At 46.7% G+C, this 12,002-nt stretch overlaps 1 protein-coding gene across 1 annotated transcript in view; it reads right to left on the bottom strand.

Moving 5' to 3' along the window:
- LOC139910004 (AT-rich interactive domain-containing protein 1B) overlaps positions 1–12,002 on the bottom strand; it is a 176,080-nt gene that overhangs the window by 113,380 nt on the left and 50,698 nt on the right. The window contains exon 4 of the mRNA XM_078289400.1: positions 4,816–4,920. Coding sequence (XP_078145526.1) covers positions 4,816–4,920 — 105 coding nt within the window. The remainder of the gene's footprint in view (positions 1–4,815; positions 4,921–12,002) is intronic.

Here is a 12,002-nt window from a genome sequence, read left to right as displayed (position 1 = left end):
GATACATAAGGAGACAATGCCGCTGTTGGCCTTGAATGGGAGCGAATAGGAGAGCAGGTTCAGGATAACTGCGTCAGACGGTGCGACCATGAACCCTCCGCTGTACGTTCGCAGTGTGTGAAGCCGGCTGCAGATTAGCCCTCCTATTCTCAGAGCGGCGGTGTGTGTGTTCACAGTGGCAGGGAGCTGCTGTGGCCTTCAGTGCTGCTGTCTGTTCTAAGAATAGGCGGCCGGGTCCAGAGAACATCTCGTCTCCGAGCCTCCCTCTCTCCGCCACCTCCTCTCCTTCCCTCCCGCCCCACACTGCAAAAAATACACTTCGCATATACCTCGCATACCACTCGTACGGCATGTGTAGTCATGGCATATTCCTACGTGTAAAAATACATCGGCGGTACACCGGAAATACTTCTTATGCGCTGTTGTTGATGGCATATGTGCAATTTGGGTGGCCACTCAAAATCTATTTTCGAATGAATTGCACTAACATTTACAAATCCATTTCTGGCCTGTTTTTGTACATTTTAAAACATGTTATTCTTTTTCCATATGGGTCCTTCCCTCCTCTACCTTCCCTCTCTCCCCCTTCACTCTATCCCTCCCCTCTCCATCTTCCCAGCACTCCCTTGGTTCCTTGATTCCCCCCCGTCTCTCTCTCTCCCACCCTCCTTCCCTCCGTTCCTCCTCTCCGTATGTGGTAAGCATGGAGGCTGAATCTAACCCTGCTGGATGACATTACTCTGTGCTGCCTGCCTGCCTGTCTGTCTGTCTGTCTGCCTGGGGACTCTAAAATAAAACACAGCAGAGGGGAGAGAGACAGAGTGAGAGCACATACTGTATAGGCAGCCTGACTGACATGCTCTGATAGAGCGCACACACACACACACACACACTCAGAGAGAGTGCACACAGGACGGAGTGTGTATGGAAGTGTGTATGTGTGTGAGTGTGTGGCTGGAGAGAGAGAGAGAGAGGGAGAGGGGAGGGGAGCAGGCCTCTCCAGCTGTGCCCTGTCAATCATTCATGACCTAACACTAGGAAAAACAGTGGAGGGCAAGGTGGACAGGAGAGAGAGAGAAGAGACAGCGAGGGAGAGATAGTGTTTCTGAATTTTCCCTTTTGTTGGATGGAAAATAAGTCAAGGAGGGGCAAATGAGCACTGAAAGACATACAAGAATAATTTTGTCTGTCTGTGTGTGTGTGTGTGTGTGTGTGGGTGCGCACAGTGTGCCAGTGTGAATAACACAACACTGCCGGAACCCCATAGCCCGAATTCAACATCTCTCACCCTGAACAAGTGACAAAAAGATAACCACGTTTCACTTCACCGCTTCACGCCCTCTCTCTCTTTCTCTTACTCATTCTCTCTCTCCTCTCACTCACCCCCCAGCCCCCCCCCCCCCCCCCCCCCCCCCCCTCCTGTCGCCCCCCCCCCCCCCCCAGCTCTCTCTCTGTCTTTCCACATGGCTGGCCATCCTCTCTCATGTCCCAGAGGATGGGAGGCTGTGCGGCAGCTTGGCAGGCTGTCAGGGGAGCGCCGGAGAGCAGGGGAACATGTAGTGACTGGAACAGTGGGGGTGTGTGTGTGTGTGAGCGGGGGGGGCAGGGGGGCGGTGGGTGTGAAAGCCCTGGCTCCTCACCTCGCTGTGGCACTGGAGGAACTGGCTTGGCTAGGCAAGGTTAGGCTAGAGCTAGATGGGCCAAGAGCGCTGCTGGGAGGAGAAAAAAAACACAGAGCTCTCACTCTGCTTCTATTTCCGCGCACCACAAACGTCACTGTGAAGCGCTGCAGGAAACCAAAAGCAAACTACAACATGCAAAGCTAAAACTCACATTTTTGTGATGAGTAGTTTTTGAGAACATTGTTTCAAGCCTGTAACAGATTGGGCACTATGGTAAAACTACAGAGAGGACACACATGAGGGTTACTGCCCACCTTTTGCAAACTGGAAAGTGGGGCTGTTTTTTAATTATTGAATGGTTCACCTTCTCAATAGACGATCTTTGCTCTAGCTCCTCACCTCACTGTGGAACTGGAGGAACAGGCTCGGCTAGGCCAGAGCGAATCTGGAGGGATTGAGAGCACTTTAACAGGAGTAGTGCTAATGCTAATGCTAATGCTACACTGAAAAGCGGGTAATGAATGCTAATGTCAGTGCTAATGCTACACCGAAAAGCTGTTGGTAAATGTCAACGTGAGTGCTAACTGCTAGGATAATAATGCTATTACAGTACAAGCAGATGAGAAATGTATTAAAAATGATAGAGCTACTGTTAAATATATGTATGCATGTGTGCAATCAAAACACCTGGTGCATTCACTCATTCACTATTGAGGACACTGACACTGACTGAAGTGCAGCAGGTGAACACTAATGCCAACGCTCATGTCACACTGAAAAGCGGTTGATGAAGGCTAATATCAGTAATGCTACACTGAAAAGTGGATGGTAAATGCTAATATCAGTAATGCTACACTGAAAAGTGGATGGTAAATGCTAATATCAGTAATGCTACACTGAAAAGTGGATGGTAAATGCTAATATCAGTAATGCTACACTGAAAGGTATGGTGAAGGCTAATGTCAGTAATGCTACAGTGAAAAGTGGTTGGTGAAGGCTAATGTCAGTAATGCTACAGTGAAAAGTGGTTGGTGAAGGCTAATGTCAGTAATGCTACAGTGAAAAGTGGTTGGTGAAGGCTAATGTCAGTAATGCTACGCTGAAAAGCGGGTGTTCAACGCTAATGTTACACTAAAAAGCTGGTGGTGAACACTAATGCCAGCGCTAATGCTTCACTGAATATCTGGTGGTAAACACTAATTTCAGTGCCAGCGCTACTCTAAAAAGCGAGTAGTGAGCGCTTGCCTTGTCTTTTGCTAATTGGCACATTTGAGTGATGGTGGTTTTAGTTCAACAGCAGCAATAACGATGGATGGATATAATGATATGGCTTACAAGGCGCGCTGTATCTCCAATACGTTACATTTTAAAAGAGCCAAGGGCACCGTGACTAGCATTTGTGATAAGTTACTAAAGCTCTCATCCCTTTGGTCTCCCTTCAAAAATCCCGCCACATCACACGGCAGACTCGTCCCAAAACAACAACATGACACTTTGCCGACCCGCGCTCCCTCCCTCCTGACAGAGAGAAAAGAAAAAAAAAAGATGACAGCAGCTTTAGATCTGACATCAAACGCCGGGGAGAGAGAGAGAGAGAGAAAGAGAGAGAGAAAACGGTTACATCTCTGCCGTGACAGCTTGCTGGAAGAGCCTGGCAAACGCTGAGCGATCGCTCTCTCACTCTCTCTGTCTCTCGCTTTTTCTCTCTGTCTCTCTCCCATCAAAACTCGCCGCCGATTAGGATCTCGGCGAGCCACGCGCTTTGGATGGGATGTGAAAACACACGGGGACCCCAAGGGGTAAAATGCCGGGATTAAAGTGGTAAGGGAATGGGGGGGGGGTTCAAATACATCGGCCCTCGCGACTGCAGGGGCTCCTCGCCTCGCTCTCTCTCTCGCTCCGGATCCACACACTGATACATCAAGGCAATTTCTCATTTAGAGCACGAGGGGGGAAAAAACCTTTCATGATGCTAGTTCACAGAGAAAGACAGAGGAAAAAGGAGGGGGGGGGGGGGGGGTAAAGAGTGTGGGAGAGAGAGAATGAAAGAAGGAGGAAAGGAAGTGCCAAGATAAAGCGGAAGACGTACTATTAGTGAGTTACGAGGGAAAGACGAGAGACAGCGGCCCTAAAACAAAGTGGAGACGGTAAGAGAGGGAGTGTGTGTGTGTGTGTGAACGAGAAAGAGGAATATTAGAAATCACTGACAGACAGTGGCTCAATTGAAACATTTGAATCCGGAGGTCAATCATTAGTGTGTCAGTATTAACAGACTGGGAGAAAACCAACGAAGCATTTTCAAATATATATGGAAAACGGCATGACTTTATTACATGCACTTAATTCTGCTTTTCCTTGCAGCTGATGCCTCCACTCCTGAAGCTGTTCAAAGTGTTTGGTAAGTTACGCCGCACACACACCTCAAGTGGGGCCAATATTTGCAACCATTTGCAAATGTCTATTTATTCTCCTCTTGTAATAGAAATTGAGGAGCGAGGAGGGAAGAAATGATGGAGGGAGTGAAAGCTCACATCTCTCTCTCCCTCATAGATCTGCCTGGCCTCACCATTTCTCCTCAATTACTCCTCCAGTCAACCCGCTTAATGATTTTTAGCTCACCCAAATGCCAAGAGGGAGTGTGTGTGTTTGTATGTGTGATTGTGTGTGTGTGTGTGTGTCTTCCAGAGTGATGCTTAGTGTACCACAGGCTAATGTAGCGTGGCCTTTTTTTTTCCCTTTGGCGTGGGCAGCAGTCAAAACACAGCGCCAACGTGTTAATATGGACATAAGCTCTGAAATGAGCAGTCAAATCCATGTCTGTCCTGGGAGGCGAGATAAAGAGGCGGGGCCCAAGGGGAGGGGGGGGGGGGGGGGGCAGAGCCATCTGATTGGAGAGAGAAGATGAGTGGCGAGGCTTTGGGCCAAACAGACAGCAAGCGGAAAATAAGGAAGTGGAGGCAGACGGGGAGGATGGATGCTGCGTTGTGGTGTGTGCTATAACAAAGGGCTCTCTCTCTCTCTCTCTCTCTCTCTCTCTCTCTCTCTCTCTCTCTCTCTCACACACACACACACACACACACACACACACACACACACACACAGTTTTCATGATGTACAGTGCTGTATTCATCCGTATGTGTCTACTGTAGTGATGCTCTGTGCTTATTGGTGGATAGAGCTGTCAGTCACTCACCGGCAGGCTGGAGGGGCGGTCCTGGGAGACCCCGTCCTCGTGGTTGGCCTTCCCAGAGTTCCCTGGGGCAGGACCCCTGGTGCCATAGCTCTCCTGTTGGGTCTCCTAGAGAGAGAGAGAGAGAGAGAGAGAGAGAGAGAGAGAGAGATATTTAAAGTGAATTACATCGATGAACAATACATGAATATACTGTAGCTGTACAATTTAGGCATCTTCCCTATTCCACAGCATTAGTTTAGGTAAACAACACCCTAGCTTTCAAGTTTATGAACATAATTAGTTTGTGTGTGTGTGTATGTGTGCGTGCGTGACTTGGATGGTATAGTGTGTGCTAGCAGGCCCACTGGTTTGCAGGGCTGTAATCATGACATTGATGCCTAGTTAGATCAAATTACAAAGAGACGGGAAATACACATATAGACACATACAGATCCAATACAGTACATACAAACTGAAAAACATCCAGACACACGCAACCACACACCATGCCGACCAATTCATTTCAACTAAATCCAAGCCTAACCACCCACTAATCCTCGAAAGACACACACACACACACACACACACACACACACACACACACTCACCAACACACACTCTCAGCCCTATTGTTCAACCTAAGTCATTTTCTTCCCCTCTGTAATCACAAGCCTATCTAGTGTAAACCAATTTTCTCCCCATTGTCGGAGGTGTTGCCCTCTCTCTCTCCCTCCCTCCCTATCTCTCTCTCCCTCTCTCTCCGTCTTCTTTTCATTCGCCGCGGAGGTCGTTCCTCCATCATGTCGAGCGTCGGCAGCACAATGGCAACTTGTTAAAGAGCTCTGAGTGGAAGGATTAGTGATAACTGATCGGCGAGACGAGGCGAAAGATCACACACATGGGCGCTCGCACACGCGCGCTCACACATACATGTACACACACAGTCACATGGTTACATGTATACACTCATACAGGGGGCCTGCACATTTTTCATTTAAAAAATCAATTTTTCTTTTCCCACACTTTGATTTCTTATCTGTTGTTAGTTGGTGGGCAATATGATTGGTTATATCATTCTATAGCTGAAGATTATTCTTCACAACATACATATTATGTAAAACTGATGTACTATTACATTAAATGTGTGGTAATTTCTGCATTAGGGCTGAACAATAGTTATTTACATACTTTTCCAGACTTCTCATGAAATTCCCAAACTCCTTAAGACGTGAATATTATCAAATTCTGCCAACTTCTCAAGACCATTCAGGAACTCTTCACATCCAACACACACAAATGTTGGATATTAACAAATGCACACACACACACACGCAAATACAAGTTAACGTAGCACCTTAAATGCTCTAGAAAAGTCTCTTTTAGTCCACATTCCATTTATGAGCCAATTAAATCACTTAAGTACTAATTCTAAAAATCCAGATAATGTAAAATATCTTATATATATATAATATTTCCTGAAATGTCAAGCAAGATATTTAGTATTTTCTGCATATGGCATTTGATGTACACTTTTATCCAAAGTACCATACAGTACCATGAGTGTATAGATTTTTAGCATGGGTGGCTCCAGTGGGAATCAAACCAGTCCAATACAGTCTTCACATTGCTTGGGGTCCCTGAATGTGTCCCAGTGGTCTGATGTGGGTCATTAAATGTAGTCATGCAAACATAAAGAGCCATCCACCCCCATTGTGCATAATCATATATCATGATTTTAGTTTCTTCAGTTAATAGCTGTAGAATATTGATGTATCCGTAGCATTTACAGTCACAGGGAAATAGCAGTGTGATGGTGTCTTACTTGAGTAACTCAATGCATTTCTGGGTATCACAGGATATTGGGGTGAGACATAACACAGGGATGTTCAAAAATCTGTGATGGTATTATCCTGGGTCGGAGCTTTTATGTACGCCTACTGGTACGCCATGTAGAAAACACCAAAAAATACAGTTTTCCAGTAAGTATAAGTAAAGGGATTTTGCTATAAAAGTACAAGAAAATAAAAAGATTTGTCAGTTATTGTTAAAAAGGTGAAAAAGACATGTTTCATGTCATTGTGTCTTTAAACATCTAATTTCCTTTCGAATGCCCACTGGAATGGAAAAAAGTAGAGTGTCGATATGAGATATGAGTAAAAAAGTGCAGTAATTGTGATCAAATCTTTGAGAGTAATAATCAGGATTAGTAAGCATGATCACAACATCCAGCAAAATAAATGGGACTGTCATTTTAGCCATAATTGTGCAGCCTTAGCACACCCCACCCCAAGCATAACCCAAAAACCCACCACACTGTCAACACCACCCACCCAACCACCCAACCACCTCGAACAGCCGGAGGGGAAACCCTGTTCGTCCGGATCTGGTCCCATCTCTGGATCACGTTACATTCCATGGGTGGGTGGGTGTTGGAGTTAGCACCGCAGCAAAGAACAGGGGTGCTTTTTAAAAAAAAAAAAAACAAAGCCACGCTAGTTTCCTCTTCAGGGCGCTGGGCAGGCCCTGTGTTTGTGTGCACGACCCCCGTGTGTTTATCAATGGGAGTCTGGACGCACGCCAAGCGGCAGGCTTTTATTACATGGTCGGAAGTCCTTCGTTTGAATCAGAAAGCCGGCTTACACACAAATACACTTCCACAGGTAAATAAAGACTAGGGGAGGAGGGGGGGGGGGGGGGGGAACAGAGGAGAGAGGTGTTATGGAAGTCTGACGAGGTGGAGGAGTGTATACACACACTCTGAGAGCACACACACACACACACACACACAGGTGCTGAGTTCATATACAAAAATACACACGTGGACAGACAGTCGCACACACAATGAGTTGGGAACAGAAGAGTGGCTGCAGACACAAGTCAAATATTTACTCAGGCATATGAGTCTGTGATGTGTGTGTGTGTGTGTGTGTGTGTGTGTGTGTGTGTGTACTCGAGGGGATTTCTGTTCTAAGTGGGTCAAAGTGAGGTTAGCCTCGTACTACTGTTTACACTCACATTCTTACATCATCACTGTCAACTGTAATATGGACAGAGGGAGAGAGAGAGAGAGAGAGGGTGAAAGAATTAGAGAAGCAGAAGGAAAGGAAGAGAGATGTGAGGGGCGAGAGAGATAGAGAAGGAGCGAGGGAGAGAGAGAGAGGAGGATGGAGAGAGGAACGAAGGAGAAAAAAATGAAAAAAAAGAGAGAGAACATCAGAGGCAAACGGAGGAGTGCAGCGAGTGCATCCTTTCATTTGAGTTTTTTCCAGCCCATTGTCTCAAAATCCCATTTCCCAGCTAATTTAGAAGCTGCTAAAATACACTCCACTCCATACCTTAAGCCTTAGGCCACAGCTAATCCTGTCTTCACACACACACACACACACACACACACACACACACACACACACACAGAGACACGCACACAGACACGCTCATTCATCCTCCTTGCTTTTCAAAAGACTTCATCTTGGCGTAGTAGGAACGAAGGGGGGATATTGAAGGCGAGCGTTTGAAGTACATGAGGGAATGCAGGAATCAAACTGTGAGTTAAATGCTATTAGACAGCTGTGTGGAGAGGCAGTGTAATATTAGATTTGATTGAATAGATGACTGGTGAATGCGGTGTAATATATAGAGCGGGGAGAGGCTTTACGCAGACGTAAATCAATATTGCAGCGGCGCGCTAATCCCGGCCGCTCGGGAGTGGAAGTCGTCCGGGAAGTGCGAGGCGTTCGGAAACGCTGAAACGCGTCGATATTCCGGAACCGACGCTTATTTGGAATGTTTCCGAAGTTCTCTGCGCGGTCCTGTTTTTTGCAGTTTAAATGCCTTTAGTTTTATGTGCTGTATCAAAATGATGCAACACTTTATGGATTTATGGAAGTCTAAGGTTTGGATAAATGAGGTTGCACTGGTTTTTTTGGTTGTTTTTGTGGTTGGTTGTGCTGTTTTTGCTATCTAACCCTATGTGCAGAAGGGAAAGGTGATATTCTGCCTCGCTTTACTTGCATGAGTTTGATTGCTCGACTTGGAAAATAAGCAGGGGAACTGGCGTGACAGCGTGTGTTTGATGCCACCACTCGACACAGCAGAGAGCAGCCAGGGCGACACTCACAGCCCTCATGATTAGTGGTTTGGGTTCTTTCTTGACTTCTTTCTTTTTAACGGGGAGGAATGATGACACAGTGTAGACTACTTGAAACTATGATTCAGCGTTATATTTTCTTCTTTTTTTTTCACTCTACCACCTTGCATTTTAATCCTTTTTTCCACCGCCGATGTCTGCTTTGGGGAATGTAGCTTTTATAAAGTTTTCGCGCAGATGTCGGTTTTATTGGTCACATATATACCCGATAGACATTTTTCCCGTTGTAAAAACAAGGTGGGGGATAAAGTTTACACGCGCCTGGATAGAGTCCCGCTCGAAGCTGATTGGCTGTCGCTTTACTGCGTCGGGCGAGTTTCTCCATTGCTGCCTCTGTTGTAACAGAGATGGAAGGAGTGACTGTCTCTGTTCTTTTCGTTTCTCATTCAACTTTCCCTTCCTCCCTTTTCGCCTCTTTATAGTTAAATTTATCTGTGTTTTTTGCTCCAGCCTTTCCTCAACACTTTCTCTCTCTAGATATCATTCTTCTCTTCCCCTCCCTCTCTCTCCTTCTCTTCTCCCTCTCTATCCGTCCCTGCCTCTCTCTATCAATGTCTCACTTTCCCCACACCTCTCTCACATCCCTCCCACTCCATCCCTATCTCTCTCTCTCTATCCTTGCCTATCTATCTTCCTCTCTCACTCTATCTGTCACTCTCCCTCTTCCTTCCTATCCCCACCTCTTTCTCTCCACCTCCATCCCTTTCTCCACCCGGCTCTTCTCCATCCAGTGCCACCTCCCTCCCTCTTTCCCGCCCTCCCTCCCTCCCTCTCTCCCGCCGCGCTCCTCATGACTACCAAATGAATTAGTCATCCCTTTTTTTCCCCTGCACCTTGGCAGATGCACATCTCCGCCAAATCTGACGCTAATGCCATTAATATTCATTAAAAATTAAGCTTAATTGCGTGTCTTTAGGAGAGAGGCCCATAACCCCCCCCCCCCCCATCCACCCCCCCCAACCCCAATACACACACACACACACCCACACACACATCCACACACACACACCATCACCACCGTTGCCCACAACCCCTCGTCCCATTCCCCCAAGGACAGGGAATCTCTGGTATCCACTGGGCAAGGCCCCCAGCAACACACACACACACACACACACACACACACACACACTGCCTGTCAGTCACTGGGTAAAGACACTAGGATGGAAGGGTCAGAGGGAGGGTAAGAAGTGAGGGAGTGTGTTGACAGGCAGCGATGTGCGTCCACGCCTGTGTTTCTACAGTATGTGTGAGAGTGTGTGTATATGTGTATGTCTGTGTGTGTGTGTGTGTGTGTGTGTGTGTGTGTGTCGCTGCCTTGATGTGCCAGTGCATGCTTGGTATCTGCGTTCTCTGTCCATAATTGTTGTTGAAGGAGGTATTTTTAGCTTTCATTCGGCTGGGCTGTGAAAAAGAGTGGCCTTTAAAAAAAAAAAAAAAAAAAAACACAAACAGACGTGTGTACACAAAGCTTCAGCACATCAGAGAGAGAGAGATGGGGGGGAAAGACATCCATATTCATAACCCTGTGTCGCTGGATCGCGCACACACACACACACGCACACACGCACACGCATTGATAACCCTGTGTCGTTGGATCACACTTGCAAACACGCACACACACGCACACACACCAATCAGACCGACTAAACCGTAATTGAAGCAATCAGCAAGTAGCAACAATATTACAGCAAGGCAAGGAGAGGGAGAGATGGAGAGAGCCACACTGTGTTGTGGAAATGGTAATGTGAGAAATCAACATTTGGTTATGGAAATGCTCGTGTTTCATGTTTTCCTGACACTTACATTTTTTGATCCATCTCGGAAAAAACCTGAGAGCATTTTGGAAAACGTCGCTGTTGCATTTTGATTATTGCAGATATGCGGCGAACATATGACAGGACAGATATACTTTCCTCTCCTGCAAAGCTGGACCCGCATAGGTTAGAGTGGAGACACAGTCTGCATCAGTGCTGCCCATGTAAATGATGGGACATTTATTCCAGGATACAGCCTGTTATTATCATCAGGGAGAAGGTGACCATTTGGACGGAAACAGCTTTTGAATGTGTGTACATGTGTGTATATGTAAGTGTGCGAGGATGCCTGTGTGTGTGCCTATGTCTATGAACTGTGTGTGTGTGTGTGTGTGTGTGTGTGTGTGTGTGTGTGTGTGTGTCCAGCCTATCTTAATAGGTCCATTTGTAGCAGGGCCTGTTCTAGTGCTGTGTCCTTCAGATTGGATTCTATCTCAGCAATCCCCCTGACCTTTAGCACAAAGAGACTACAAGAGAGGACCAGAGCTCCGACAGAGGAGACACACACACACACACAGGCGCGCACACATACACACACACACACACACACACACACACACACAGGCAAACACACACTGATACGCACAGGCAAGAACATGCACGGTTTGTACACACATAGGCACACACAGGCATTCTCATATGAACAGAGAAACACACAAACACAGTCACATAAAGAGAGAGAGAGAGAGAGATTAACACACACACACACACGCATACACACACATGCACACAGCGAGAGAGAGAGAGAGAGAGAGAGAGAGAGAGACAGACATACACACACACAAACAGAAAGAGAAAAACACACATGGAGAGAGAAGCACACACACACACAAACACACATACAGAGAGTCAGAAAGACAAGACATGCATACTACACACACACACACAAAGAGAGACATGCACACCACACAAAATATAGAAAGAGAGATATGTGCAAACATGCCTGCACACATAGAAACAACAAAAAGCACACACACACACACACACACACACACACATACACACACACACACACACACATCAGCATGTGTGCAGGCCTTCCCATAGGGATGATGTCAGATGTTGCTAACAGCGTTAGCTGCAGATGTCGTTCCCACTGCTTTCATTCTCATTCCTCTACACAGGCTAATCAAATAAGAGCGAGTCTTTGTACCATCTTCACTTCACACGCGCTTTGCAAGTCCCCTTCACCGCAGCCCCCCGCACCCCCGCACCCCCACCCACCCATTCACTTCAATGGCCTTGGC

Source organism: Centroberyx gerrardi, chromosome 17 (assembly GCF_048128805.1).
Source record: "Centroberyx gerrardi isolate f3 chromosome 17, fCenGer3.hap1.cur.20231027, whole genome shotgun sequence".
Taxonomy (NCBI): Eukaryota; Metazoa; Chordata; class Actinopteri; order Beryciformes; family Berycidae; genus Centroberyx; species Centroberyx gerrardi.
The sequence above is the reverse complement of the archived record's forward strand: the minus strand, read 5'-3'. Positions and strand labels throughout refer to the sequence as shown.